Raw genomic sequence first — 15,409 nt, 5'->3', positions numbered from 1 at the left:
GGGTTAGACAGGCTGCTCACATTTCTTTGATCCTTAAGAGCAGGCGTGGTGTCAGGAAATATCACAGTGTGAAAATCTTCTTGGCAGGACCTAAGGAGACTCTTAGATTTGTATCTTCTTACTTTATCATCATTTCTTACTTCAAGCACCAGTGTCATATTTTGTCAGCTGTGCTGCAAAACTTTCTAGAACTGATTGAACAAGAGCTTCAAACAATGCTGGGCCCACCTACTCCATTTGGTTCTAATTAGAGAAATCTGAGGACCTCATTCTTCTTAGTAACACAGTGATTTTAACTTTTTCCATGATTCATTTTTTTGGAAGGCTGCCTTCTCAAGTTTCAAAAAAGGCTCAGGAATTACATAACTCTTCTCTGTTCTAAGTTTGTCATTCAGATCCATTGAATGCCTACTATGTGTCAGACCCTGTGGTAATTGTTAGGATTATATAGAAAGAAGACCTAGGCTGGGCACAGTGGATCAAGCCTGTAATCCCAGCACTTTGGGAGGCTGAGGCAGGGGGATCACGAGGTCAGGAGTTCGAGACCAGCCTGGCCAACATGGTGAAGCCCCGTCTCTACTAAAAATACAAAAATTAGCTGGGCATGGTGGTGTGCACCTGTAATCCCAGCTACTCGGGAGACTGAGGCTGGAGAACTGCTCGAACGTGGGAGGTGGAGGTTGCAGTGAGCTGAGATTGGACCATTGCACTCCAGCCTGGGTGACAAGAATGAGACTCCATCTCAGAAAAAAAAAAAAAAAAAAGAAGACCTAGTCCCTTCCCTTAAGGAATTCACAGTTTAAAGGAGAAGCAAGGGAAGGAAACAAAGCATCATAATGTAGGGTAATGAGTGTTTGAATAGAAGTAAGCATTGGATGTAGGAATTCACAAGAGGGAAACTTAGACTGGGAGTCTTAGAATAAACATCTTGGAGGAAATGACATCTGAATTTTGAAGTCTACCAAGGAAAGAAGCAAGGAAATGGGTTAAGGGATAGAGAAAAAAGTGCCCTGAATGAGATCAAGCTTAGGAAGTGTGTTAGTCCATTCTCATGCTGTTGATAAAGACATACCTGAGACTGGGTAATTAATAAAGAAAAAGAGATTGAATGGGCTCACCGTTCCAAGGGGCTGAGGAGGCCTCACAATCATCGCAGAAGGCGAAAGACATGTCTTTACATGGCAGCAGGCAAGAGCGAATGACACCCAAGCGAAAGGGCTTTCCCCTTTTAAAACTATCAGCTCTTGAAAGACTTATTCACTACCATGAGAACAGTATGGGGGAAGCTGCCCCCATGATTCAATTATCTCCCATCGGGTCCCTCCCACAACACATGGGAATTATGGGAGCTACAATTCAAGATGAGATTGAGTGGGGACACAGCCAAACCATATCAAGAAGGAAAGTTGGAAGTGGAAGAAATGACGCTGGAGCAGTGGCAGGGAATAGATTACAAAGTGTCTTTCATGCAATGCTAAAGGGCTTTAATTTTACCTAGAAGGTGCAATTGGAAGAATGTAAACATAAGTATGCTTTGATCAGTGTGTGAGGAATGGACAAAGCGTGACCCCGAAGACAAGGGAAACCAGTTGGAAAACTCCCGTGTTGTAGTGAGGGTGGCACAGAGGAGACAAATTATAGACATGAAGGAGCAAAGGCTGGTTCCTGGATTTTGCCTTGGGAGTCTGAGTGGGAGGCATTGCCATTCACCACGAGAGGCAAATTAGAAGGAATAGGCTTGGGCAGGAATTCCATTTTGGTTATGTTGAGGTGTCTAGAGGCCCTCAATGGCCATTTTCAGTCCATGTCTGGATATTTTAGTTTGGAGCTTAGGAGAGAAATCTTGGCTGGGAGTAAAGTGGCAAGTCACCAGCATAAGTCACCAGCATACAGGTGACATGTGCAGTCATAACACTGTGTTGCTTTTCACAAGGAGAGAACATACCGTGAGAAGATGGTTGATGGTAGACAATGAGAGGGCAGGGGACTGAGAAGCAGCTGCTGGATATTTAGAAGGAAAACTAGAAAAGTAGTGATGGGAAAGGTAAGACTGCTTAATGAGAGGGGAGTGGCCAAGAGGGTTAAATGCTAAAGAGCTCAAGTAATTTAAAACTCTTAAAAGAACCACTGTATCTAGCCAATAAGAGGTCAGCGTGGACCTTTGAGACCAATGTTTCACTGGTGTGGTGGAGTCAGAGGGCAGAGGTCAGGGAATTGAGAAGTGAATGAGAAATGGGAAAGTGAAGCCATAAATGTGGTCAGTGAAGTCTAAAATCTTAGAGTTTGGTTAACTTTAGTCTTGTTTACTTTTACTGTGTTTTCTCCTTCTTGCCCTGACACATTTTCCACTTACTCTCTTCCTCCTGGTTTCCAATGAATGGCTGCAGCGTTCTCATGTTCCTTCTGGTATTTTTTCACTTAATTATTAATGTGTAAGTACTTATTAACCTTATCTGACTTTTGCAGTGGAAAATAACTGACTTTGGGATGAAATAGAGCTGGGTTTGGATCCCTTGCTAGAGTCCTCAGGGGCTGCTTTTTTTGTTATTAACAGGAGTTTCAATCTATACAGAAATCCTCTCAAACCAGCCAGGAGCCAGGAGCTGAGACTGCTGGGGCTGAGGCAGCTCTTTCCTCCACTTCTGTCTCTCTCTGGGAAATGTCTGTTCTCATCTCTGCTTTTCTCTGTAATTAACAGTGTGCACGTTTTCTAGAAACCACTAGGCCAGTTTGACATATCTGTCAATCCTAGTGCCTTCCATTACACAGCTCCGGAGCCTGACCTTCTCTCAGTATAAATTTTCAAGAGAATACGGTTGTTGGTTAGTCAAGGATTGACTTTAGGATCATGTAATCCAAATAGCAAAAAGTGGCCAGGTGCCGCCAGTGGCTCACTTCTGTAATCCCAGCACTTTGCAGGGTGGAGGCAGGACGATAACTTGAGGTCAGGAGTTTGAGATCATCCTGGCCAACATGGTGAAACCCATCACTACTAAAAATACAAAAATTAGCCAGGCATGGTGGCACACACCAGTAATCCCAGCTACTCGGGAGGCTGAGGCAGGAGAATTACTTAACCCCGGGAAGCAGAGGTTGCAGTGGGCCAAGATTGTGCCCCTGCACTTTAGCCTGGTTGACAGAGCAAGACTCTGTGTCAAAAAAAAAAAAAAATAGCAAGAAGTGTCAGTTGGTACAAACAAGGCCACCCAGACCAAACATTTAAGCAAGAGCTATGAGTAAGGGGCAGTTTCCAGGAATGAAGGTTTGAACTGGACAGAAACTGGTGTGGGACTTTGGACAAATCCCTCAATCTTTTCAGTCTTAAACACAGAGTGAAGTTAAAACTTAGTGGGTGCAGGGCAGGGCATGGTAGCTCACACCTGTAATCCCAGCACTTTGGGAGACTCAGGCAGGGTGATCATTTGAGGCCAGGCATTTGAGGCCAGCCTGGACAACATAACAAGACCCCATCTCTAAAACAAAATGACATCTATAGTTTTAGCTACTCAGGAGGCTGACATGGGAGGATTCCTTGAGCCCAGGAGTTCAAGGCTGCAGTGAGCTGTGTCAGCACCGCTTCATTCCAGCCTGGGTGACAGAGCAAGACTGTATCTTTAAACAAACAAACAAACAAACAAAAATCTTAGTGGATGCTGTGCTGTGCGAGAAGAACTCTTTATCTAGCTGCTAGGAGCACTGCCAGGGGAAAGCTCTCATCTATCACCCTCTCCAGGTATTTCCTGATGGCAGATGGCAGAAGACAGCCTCCTTGTTCAGTCACGTCCTCTTTCCAAGGATTGTCTGCATCCAATTAATGCTCAACGTCGGGGAAATAATAACCTGTTCCCTGGACCCCCACAAGTAGGCACAACTCTAAGGGACACTGCAATTCCAGAGCTCCCTGCAGAGGATGGTGGGCCTCTGTTGTGACATGACAGACCAACGTCTTCCTCTGCCCATTCCTGCTTCTGTCCTTTCCCTGTCACATGTGTCGTTTCCAAGAACATTACCTAATAAACTTCCTGCACACTAATCTCAGTCTGAGTCTGCTTCCTAGGGAACCCAACCTTTGACAATACCTTACATCCAGCTTACAATGTTTTGGGAAGAAATAAAAGAAATAGGACAACTCCTGGGACACCTTAATTGAAAGCTCTTTCTCTGAGCTCTTACCATGAAGTTTTCTGCTACTTTTTTTTTTTTTTTGAGAAAGAGTCTCACTCTGTTGGTGTGATCTCGGCTCACTGCAACCTCCGCTGCTCGGGCTCAAGCGATTCTCGTGCCTCATCTGCAGAGTAGCCGGGATTACAGGCCTGCACCACCACACCCGGCTAATTTTTGTATTTTTAGTAGACATGTGGTTTCACCATGTTAGCCAGGCTGGTCTTGAACTCCTGGCCTCAAAAGATCTGCCCCCCTCAGCCTCCCAAAGTGCTGGGATTACAGGAATGAGCCACGGTGCCCAGCTTCCTCCTCCTACTACTTTTATTGACGCCTGCTGTTCTCCTAGCCTCTGCGCATGTGTGTGTTGTACAGCACTATTGCCTTCTTTACATTATACTCCCCTCTTTTCTGTGTGCGCTCTGCAGTAACTTAAGATTCGCTCCTACAGAGTATTTTCCCTTTGGTTAGCGTCAACCTCATGAGTGTCAATCCTGTGTAGCTACACAGGGCCCAGCACTTGGAAGGGTCTCATGCTTGATTTAGTGCTCTATTCTTGCAATCTTGAAATTTCTTTTCCCTTTTTTTTGAGATGGAGTCTGAAGTCTTGCTCCCTGTTGCCCAGGTTGGAGTGCAGTATTGAGATCACAGCTCACTGCAGCCTCAACCTTCTGGGCTCCAGCAATCCTCCCATCTCAGCCTCCTTAGTAGCTAAGACTACAGGCGTGCACCACCACATCTGGCTAATTTTTCTATTTTTTATAGAGACAGGGTCTCACTACATTGTCCAGACTGGTCTCAAACTCCTGGACTCAAATGATCCACCCACCTGGGCCTACCAAAGTGCTGGGATTACAGGCATAAGCCACTGCACCAGACCCTTTATTAAATTCTTAAATGATTTTTTAATAATGGCTGTGCGTTTTCATTTTGCACTGGGCTCCGCAAAAAAAAAAAAAAAAAAAAAACCAACCAACAAACAAAAAACCACGTAACTAGGCTTGCTTTAGGCTCCCTGCCTCCTAAGATGTGAGCTAGATCTCCTGATCCTGGATAGAACCTACCCTTGGTGTGTTACCAAAGGCTCAGTGACTTCACTGGTTAGATCTCTGTTGCTTCCAAATTTGTTTCACTTACTCAGATGAACACTGCTATCTTTCTGGTATAACTCATTTTCCTCACTTTTCCATCTCCTGACAAAATCTCTCCGGGAAGATAATCAACCACCATTGTCCCCAAGCCCTGCTACATCCACCCTGGTGTCTTTTACAGAAATGTACATAGGTCATAGGTTCTCAATATTTACCACTGGTAGACTGACTTATTAGGCTTCCCGACATGGTCATTTCTAAATCCTGTACTGTTAAGTAGTCATTCTATTCACTCCTTCACACTTGCTCCCCAGTTACATTCATCTGGCTTGTACATTTATGTGACATATTCTCAATTACCATCTCTAGTGTTCATTCATCCATTAGGTTAGAGTTTCTGGACTATGTCTTTTTTTTTTTTTTTGAGACAGAGTCTTGCTCTGTTGCCAGGCTGGAGTGCAGTGGCGCGATCTCGGCTCACTGCAGGCTCCACCTCCCGGGTTCACGCCATTCTCCTGCCTCAGCCTCCTGAGTAGCTGGGACTACAGGCACCCACCACCACGCCCGGCTGATTTTTTGTAATTTTTTAGTAGAGATGGGGTTTCGCTGTGTTAGCCAGGATGGTCTTGATCTCCTGACCTCGTGATCTGCCCACCTTGGCCTCCCAAAGTGCTGGGATTACAGGCGTGAGCCACCGCGCCCAGCCTGTTTTTTTTTTTTTTTTTTTTTTTGAGAGAGAGTCTCGCTCTGTCACCCAGGCTGAAGTGCAGTGGCATGATCTTGGCTCACTACAACCTCTGCCTCCCAGGTTCAAGTGATTCTCAGGCCTCTGCCTCCCAAGTAACTGGGATTACAGGGGCGTGCCACCATGCCAGGCTAATTTTTCTATTTTCAGTAGAGATGGGGTTTTGCCATGTTCACCAGGCTGATCTCAAACTCCTGACCTCAGGTGATCCACCCGCCTTGGCCTCCCAAAGTGCTGAGATTACAAGCATGAGCCACCATGCCCGGCCCATTAACTTTTATATCACTCTCTTATGGGGTTCACAGGATCACATATACAATGTTGCAGTCTGGATGCCAAATAAACAAGTTGGATCTTTAAAATTGTTTAATGCACGTACTTTATTAGAATGATATTTTGAACAATGAGATAATGTGATTTTATTCTGCTCACAGTTACTCTTAATACATAGATTTAAAACAATGTCCAAAGCAGCAATTACATTAACTCACTATAGGAGTCATCATAAACTCAGGTAGTACTTTGGTAAATTATAAAACAAATGTACACAAGGGCACTTCAGTAAAAATTAAATCAGTTTGGGGACACATCAGGCTGCTAAATTCTGTATTAGAATCCAACACCAAATGAGTCATTCTTGGAAGTGGAAGAACTCCATGATTTCACAGCCCAGAACACTAAGTATGACCACCAATGGACCATTTCAACCATCTAACACCAATGGGAGAGTCAATTGGTCTCATCCCAAATGCCAAAAGCAAAAGGCAGGCCATCACAATTTGGCTTGTTCACCTTGTAAAGACATGACTTTATTTCTGCTTAAGTCATCTATATAAGTGAATCTAATAAATACAATAAAATGTAACCCAACCAAAATCTCACATCACTTTTTACAGACATGGGTATATGAGAACCATGGAGGTGCTAAAGAAAAATAGAATAGGTGCCAAGAAAAAAAAAGATTTCTTATTATCATATTACCATGAAATTAATGTCTGTTCTAAGGAAAGAAACTAAATGTCCTATTTGATATTGATGAGTAGGCCTACTCATTCTCTACCAAAATCCTAAAAAATAAAATAAAATAAAATTTCACTTAAAAAATAATTTCTGGGCTGGGAACGGTGCTGTAATCCCAGCACTTTGGGAGGCCGAGGCAGGAGGATCATGAGGTCAAGAGATCAAGACCATCCTGGCCAATACGGTGAAACCCTGTCTCTACTAAAAATACAAAAATTAGCCAGGCATGGTGGCACGCACCTGCAGTCACAGCTACTCCGGAGGCTGAAGCAGGAGAATCGCTTGAACCCAGGAGGCAGAGGTTGCAGTGAGCCGAGATCACGCCACTGCACTCCAGCCTGGCAACAGAGTGAGACTCTGTCTCAAAAAAAAAAAAAAAAAAAAAATAATAATAATAATAATAATAATTCCATCTTTTAGATTATGCGTTAATAATTCTTTGAAGTAATTATTTTTTTAAGTGTTGGAACAGGGGAAAGTTCACATTATTGAGTACAAAGGATCAAAACAGATCCCTCCAAAATGGACATCCCCCTTAGAAAAATGTGTTAAGACTTTGAAGCACTTAAGAAATACAAAGATCTGGCCAGGCGCAGTGACTCATGCCTGTAATCTCAGCATTTTGGGAGGCCGAAGTGGGTGGATCACTTGAGGTCAGGAGTTGGAGACCAGCCTGGCCAATATGGCAAAACCCCATCTCTACTAAAAAATACAAAAATTAGGCAGGCGTGGTGGCATGCGCCTGTAGTCCCAGCTGCTCAGGAGGCTGAGGCAGAAGAATCGTTTGAACCCGGGAGGCAGAGGTTGCAGTGAGCCGAGATCACACCACTGTAGTCCAGCCTGGGTGACAGAGTGCTGTAACAAGGACATCGATTACTTCTGAATCTATAAGGTACTTAAGAACTTATACTTGTGGAAAATCACAATGACAATAAATATTTCACCAAATAGATGGTGGCAAATAGTTTGGCAACACATATTAGAAAGGTGATTTCTATACTACACATAAATGAAAGACAAACCCAACCACAACTGATGTTTTACTACATTAATGTAATTTACACTATACCTATACCGACATGGCAAATTCAGTTTTAACTGAAAAACTAGAGCAGTCCCTTTTTTTTTTTTTTACTACTATTTGCATATTTTCCAGTATCCTAATACATGTATACTTATCTTTTATAGATTATAACAATCTACATTTAAAATTCCATTTTAATATTGTGGCACGAAAAATACAAACAACAGTACAGTATGTTTTATGCTTAGTCAAAGTTAGCAGGCTCAGGGTTTTAAAACCTTTCCTGGATAAAGCAGAGTCAAGTCTACCCTATATCCCCCTCCTATAAATTCCTCTTTGTCGAATCTGGCAATCTCAGTGAGCTATGACTGCACCACTGCACTTCAGCCTGGACGACAGAGTGAGACTCTGTAACTATAAAAAACAAAAACAGACAAACTTGGCTATCTACCTCAATCCATCAATCACCCTCACACCTTTGAACCTGACATCACTCCTAGTCTTAGTTTTTAAAGTATAAGAGAGGAATAGTAATGTAAAGCATTCAAAACAAAAATGAAACCTACATATTTATTTGTTTATTTATTTATTTGAGATGGAGTTTTTGCTCTGTTGCCCAGGCTGGAGTGCAATGGCGCAATCTTGACTCACTGCAACCTCCACCTCCCAGGTTCAAGCAATTCTCCTTCCTCAGCCTCCCCAGTAGCTGGGATTATAGACACCCACCACCACGCCTGGCTAATTTTTGCATTTTTTGGTCGAGATAAGGTTTCACCATGTTGGCCAGGCCGGTCTCTAACTCTTGACCTCAGGTGACCCATCTGCCTTGGCCTCCCAAAGTGCTAGGATTACAGGCTTGAGCCACCGTGCCTGGCCAAAACCTGCATCTTTAGAAGGTCATTTTTGTGCGTTAGTTTTCCTTTGCCTGTTGGTTTGGAAATTCTCCATGTTCCTAAAGGTAGCTTCCACATTTCTGTTCCAAGAACTGATTAGAAAAAGCAAGATGGTTTCCCGCTTTAGTTGCCTCCCTTTGGTTCCTCACCTCTCAGACAACAAACAGCATGTTGTACTCTTTCCTGTGATGTTTTTCCTTCTTTCACCTAACTTCCCTTGAAAAAAAAAAATTGAAATATTTATGTAGCACTTTTTTCAAAGGGTAATTCCTGATTAATATAGGCAGAAAAACTCAAGATTTATCTTCTTCCATTCCCAAAAAGGTAAGAAAATGTGAATATTTATATTGGGCCCTCTCCCTCCTCATACACTTTTACCTAAAGCTTAAAGAAAAAAAAGTCAGCTCAAAAAACAGTTGAAGGTATATACTATATCAACTTTTTCTTTTGTTTCTGCCACAAAATTCCATGTCATTCTTAAGACTCAGTATTTTTCTCACATCCTATTACTTTATATACAAATTGCCATATCGCAATTTTTAATCTATTTCCTCATCTGCTGATGATCACTGGGTCTCCACTATAAGGAAATTGCTCCTAGTTTGTCAAGAGTCCTTAAAAATAATATATCAATAATTTAAAACTGGTGAAAGAGCTATGCAAGATTGTTCCCTTTAGTTTTATATTACTCCAAAATATACATATGTACATATGCCCACACATATAACAAATTTACATAGCTTGCAGAAATAAACTACAGATATAATTCCAAACACACGTTTAGAAATTCATATTTTAACAGCAAACTTACATGCAGATAAAGAGAAGTATAGTTTTATACTTCCTAAGTTACACAGCAAGCTGAAATGGAGAATGTTTTAATGTTCATTTTAGATTTATTCTTTCTCTTAAGTCTTAGAAAACGAGCAAAAAGGAGACCTAAAACTCAAGCTATGTCTATAGCAGTATCAGTCAATGTGGTAATTTTACTAACAAATTATTCAATTGCTTACTCTATACAAAAAGTGATATACACATACTATAATACTATATACAAAACAGAGTTTTGTATATATAATATACAGACTTTTCTATATAGTATACAAAATAGTTAGAGATAACAAATCAGAACTTTATACAAAATACTTGATTACGTCAGTATTTCACTTTTGACCAGAAGACTCAGCCTGTGCATTCTTTTCTGATATTAAGGAAGTCACATTTTTATAGTATTCTTAACTACAGAAAAATAGGAAAGAATGGAGGGGAGGGCTGATGACAGCTGAAATACACATTTATAAATATGTATACAATTTAGTAATGTCATATCATGTGAATTAATTTCTTTGCTTTGTTTTTTTTTTTTTGAAATGGAGTTTCGCTCTTGTCACCCAGGCTGGAGTGTAATGGTGTGATCTGAGCTCACTGCAACCTCCGTCTCCCGGGTTGAAGCGATTCTCCTTCCTCAGCCTCCTGAGTAGTTGGGATTACAGGTGCCCGCCACCATGCCCAGCTAATTTTTTTTTTTTTTTCCCAGTAGAGACAAGGTTTCACCATTTTGGCCAGGCTGGTCTTGAATTCCTGACCTCAGGTGATCTGCCCACCTTGGCCTCCCAAAGTGCTGGGATTACAGGCATGAGCCACTGCGCCCACTCAAATTAATTTCTTTTGCACAGTTACTTTCATCAGTAAGTGGTCCAGAATACAAAATATGATAACAGAGAACTGTTTTCATAATTATTTCTTGGTACAGTTATTAAAAATAAAAACTTGCATTTTAGGATTAGCGAAGTCTAGAAAAAAAAATTTTTTTAAACTTGGAGATCACATATTGAATAGCTGTCAAAATTCAAACTGACTAGTTTTGAAGAACTTCAAAAACGTGCTCAAATGACTAAAGAACAAAAATGATCAAAAGAAACCCATAGCTGCCTAAGAGGCTTAAAAATTATTAATGTGACACTCTCATCTCTCACCAAGTGTATCCAAACCACTTCTCATTTGCTCTTTCCATTTAAAGACTCACAGTAGCTTCACTACACATATATTTACACTGAACATGTACAGCTGACCATAAATATGATGAGCATTTAGGAAAAAACTAAGTAGTTTACACTGACTTGTGCGCTGATCTAGTGAGTCAGGAGACATTTTTGAGTTCATCAGTTTCTTGACATGCTCAGTGAAAAACTGTTGCACAGAAACTCAAAGTCCCAGCTGGTAATCAGGCCCATCGTCCACTGGAGGCAAAGCTTCTGCTGAATGAGAAGTTGATTTCAGAGTTCTTGTATTTTCCCCAGGCACCAAAAGGCACCACTACTGCAGTACTGTTATCCTCAGTACCGTACTGTATTGCCTGCAAGGTTTGGCAGGAAGAAAGAGAAAAACATTGGAGATCACAGACTATACAAAGAGAAATCAGCCTTTCCTTCCCTTGGAAATACCCTTCCCCCAGAAAGCCAAACTGGTCTTATGTGCAGTCACTAACCTACTTATTTCACAATGGTTTGTGATTTTCACCCTGTATTAATGCCCACAAGGATTATTAAATTGCACATTGAATAACAGATGACCCAAAACAACCCTATTAACTACATTCTGCTGTAGCAATTTTGGCAACAGAAACACCAGTGGACTAAGGTGCATTGGTATGCAGCTCCTGAAAATGAAGACACATGTAAAGCATTTAGTGTAGGGAGTAACGCATGGTAAGGACTTGATAATTGTTAGCTCTTACCAGGAATTCAATTCCCTTTAGGGAAATTTACCCTAACAGAATAAAAAACTTGGAAATTGAAAGAAAAAAAAAACTAGTCATAATCATAAGAGAAATACAAATGGCTAATAAGCCTATGCAGATAGCTAACTCCGCTAACAAAGAAAAAAGACATAAATTTCTACACTAAAATTTGATTTTTCCATCTATTGAATATCGAATTGGTAAAAAAAAAATATGGCAAGAATTTGGAGAAACAAACTGTAGAACATGCTAGTGTAAACTGGTACAGTATTTCTGGAGGAGAATTTGGCAAACTTACTAAATGCTCTAGAACACTGTGTATTCTTTCATCTAGAAATTTTATGTATTTATTGAGACAGGGTCTTGTTCTGTCACCCAGGCTGGAGTGCAGCGGCACGATCTCGGCTCACTGCAGCCTCAACCTCCCAGGCTCAGGTGATCTTCCCACCTCAGCCCTCCAAGTAGCTGATACCACAGGCATGTACCACCATGCCCAGCAAAGTATGAAAAATATTTTTTTTGGAGAGACTAGGTCTCGCCATGTTGCCCGAGCTGGTCTTGAACTCCTGGACTCAGGCAATCTTCCCGTCTCAGCCTCCCAAAGTGCTGGGATTACAGGTCTAAGCCACCATACCTGGCCTGAAAATTTTATCTCTAAGGGCTCAAGCAATCCTCCCACCTCATCCTCCCTCATACCTGGGACTAAACATGCATGCCACTGCACCTGGATACTATTTCTAAGAATTAAACCTATTGCCTGAAGGAAACAGATATGCAAAAATAGATATCAGAATGTTTATTACAGTGCTTCCTCTATAGTATGGAAAAAATAAACATAACTAAATCTCTTGACCAGAGGAAATGTCAAATGAACTATGTATAAGAATAAAATGGGACACTATGCATTCGTTACAAATTTCATTACCTTTGTGAATTAGAATGCAAATATCTGCAAGACAGGCAGCTGAAATTAGGAAAGAAGTGTTCATCTATGAAATTGGGCCTATTTCCTCAATTTCATGAACACCCTCTTTAGCACAGGTGAAGGCAGTAATCAAATGAATAATTCATGTATTATAATCATGTTTGCCCATCTAAGCAAATAATACTTTTAAAGTAAGGTCTATTATCTTAATTTGGGAAATGCAAAAATAGCTGCTGAATTAAAACATACCTCTAATACTTTAAATAATACAAAGCATATTTTACGTTTTCTTTACTGGATATTACCCAGCTTTCTTCTAATTTTAGTTCTGACTGACACACAACCTCATCCCTATGTCTTTTTGTATTTTGGTTTATCTTTTCCACACATCCATTCTGAATAACCAGAAAGTGACTATGCTATATTCTCAAATTGGGTATTTACTTGGAGCACTCTAGTTTAATGGCCAAGAGACTGGAGTTGGGAACCTAGTTGTCTGGGTTTGAAGTCCAGTTCTGCAATTTAATAGTTTTGTGATGTAACAGTTCAGTGATTAACTCTATAGCCTCTGTACCTGTTTTCCTCATTTGTGAAAAGGGACAATAATAGCTCCAACCTAATAGGATTATTGTGATGATTACAATATATGTAATTGTACATACTGTACAATACATACAGTAAGGGGTTAATATATATGCATACTGTCTGACACATAGCAAGTGATATATTAGTTTACTATTATTATAATTTACTATTGCCATTACTATCATTTCAAGGTATGTACAAAGCCAAAGAATAAACAAAACACACTTCCTTGGCATATTAAAATTTTAACTTGGGGAAATAATAAAAAATTTTATAATTGGAAATATTATGGAATCAAGTGTAAAATTCACTGCAACACTCAAAAGCTAAAACACAATGCCTGGACTGTCCTTTCCTTCTCCTTGGGACTTTTTCAGGCAGAAGCTTTGAGTCACCTGTTCAGTCACCGCATGGGCTGCTTCGTTGGGATCATGGCACTGATTGACAAAGTCACAAATCTCTTGACTATTCACCATGAAGTTAATTCCATCTGTGGTGAGGACCAGGAAGCTGTCATCAGCATGATGTAACTGCAATCAGAACCAAATGCCTATGATTATAAGCTAGACTCTGCCTCAAAGATGTTATCTGTTTTGCTAAGTGGTCATCTACATAAGAGCTGATATGGTTTGACTGTGTCCCCACTCGAATCTCATCTTTAATTATAGCTACTGTAATTCCCATGTGTTGTGGGAGGGACCTGGTGGGAGATAACTGAATCATGGCAGTGGGTCTTTCCCATGCCATTTTCATAACAGTGAAGAAGTCTCACGAGATCTGATGGATTCATAAAGGGTAGTTCGGCTGCACATGCTCTCTTTGCCTGCCACCATGTAAGACATGATTTTGCTTCTCTTTTTTCTCTTTTTTTTTTTGAGACAGAGTCTTGCTCTGTTGCCCAGGCTGGAGTGCAGTGGCGTGATCTCGGCTCACTGCAAGCTCTGCCTCCCGGGTTCATGCCATTCTCCTGCCTCAGCCTCCTGAGTAGCTGGGACTACAGGCACCCACCACCACGCCCGGCTAATTTTTTGTATTTTTAGTAGAGACAGGGTTCACCGTGTTAGCCAGGATGGTCTCAATCTCCTGACCTCGTGATCCACCCACCTCGGCCTCCCAAAGTGCTGGGATTACAGGCATGAGCCACTGCGCCAGGCTGACTTTGCTCCTCTTTCACCTTCCAGCATGATTGTGTGGCCTCCCCAGCCATGCGAAACTGTGAACCCATTAAACCTCTTTCCCTTATAGATTACCCAGTCTTGAGTATATCTTTATTAGCAGTGCAAGGACAGACTAATACATAGGCAAACAGTGAAAATGCAAAGCCTACACGTTGGGCAAAAGTAGTAACATTTAGAATTAACCAACAAGGATAAAGCTACTATTTAGTTAGTAAAATATAAATAGCAGTTAAAAGCAGAAAGTAAAGGGTAAAGAAGTTGCAATCCTCTGAAATCCCATCACCAGAGGTAATCACTCCTAACAATTTAGCAAACACCCTTCAAGATATCTTGATTTAATTCCATAATTTAACATCGCAAAGGGAGAATCCAGATAGCCCAATGCTGAGAGGTAGCTCAATGTAATGGTTATGAGTGCTGTCTCTAAGGCCAGGCTTCTAGGATTTGAATCCTGCCTCTATTACCTGGCTGGGTGAGCAGAGGTGCATCGACCTCTGTATGCTTTAGATTTTCCTTGAAATGGGGATAGTAGTACTTATTTTGAACAGAGCCTAGCACATAGTAAACTCTGCCTAAGTATCTGTTAGATAAAATGAAGTGAGATATATATAAGACACGAAGTGGGATATCTATAGATTTGAAACCCTTCATGCAATTAATTAACAAGTGTTTGTTGCCAGTTTTGGAAGCCTACACTATACTGTGCTAGGGACTATTGTGGCTCAGGAGTTTGAGAGAAGTGTCAGCTCATGGACTGGGTGTGTGTTGGGGTGCAGTTCAGGACAATGAGGACACTGATTACTAGCATGCAATGGATGCCACAGAAGTAGAGATGGGTGATTATTTGGCTTAGTGGAAAAGGGAAGTTGGGGCAGCTTCCAAGTGGAGGTGATGCTGATCGATTGGGTGCAGGTGATGCTGGCTGGGTGCAGGTGATGACTGATTGGGTGCAGGTGATGCTGATTGGGTGCAGGTGATGCGGGCTGACTGGGTGCAGGTGATGTTGGCTGATTGGGGCAGGCAGTGCTGGCTGGGTGCAGGTGATGC

General features: G+C 41.4%; 1 protein-coding gene across 3 annotated transcripts in view; it reads right to left on the bottom strand.

Annotated features, from left to right (window-relative positions):
* Window positions 1-8,158: 8,158 nt before the first annotated feature.
* PPM1K (protein phosphatase, Mg2+/Mn2+ dependent 1K) overlaps window positions 8,159-15,409 on the bottom strand; it is a 24,897-nt gene continuing 17,646 nt past the window's right edge. For all 3 annotated transcript variants that reach the window (XM_023198081.3, XM_023198083.3, XM_023198082.3), the window contains exons 6-7: window positions 13,580-13,714; window positions 8,159-11,290 (exon numbers count right to left, since the gene is read on the bottom strand). In XM_023198081.3, coding sequence (XP_023053849.2) covers window positions 11,159-11,290; window positions 13,580-13,714 — 267 coding nt within the window. In that variant the 3' untranslated portion in view covers window positions 8,159-11,158. The remainder of the gene's footprint in view (window positions 11,291-13,579; window positions 13,715-15,409) is intronic.

Source organism: Piliocolobus tephrosceles, chromosome 3 (genome assembly GCF_002776525.5).
Source record: "Piliocolobus tephrosceles isolate RC106 chromosome 3, ASM277652v3, whole genome shotgun sequence".
NCBI lineage: Eukaryota > Metazoa > Chordata > Mammalia > Primates > Cercopithecidae > Piliocolobus > Piliocolobus tephrosceles.
This window is presented reverse-complemented; position numbering and strand designations above follow the sequence as displayed.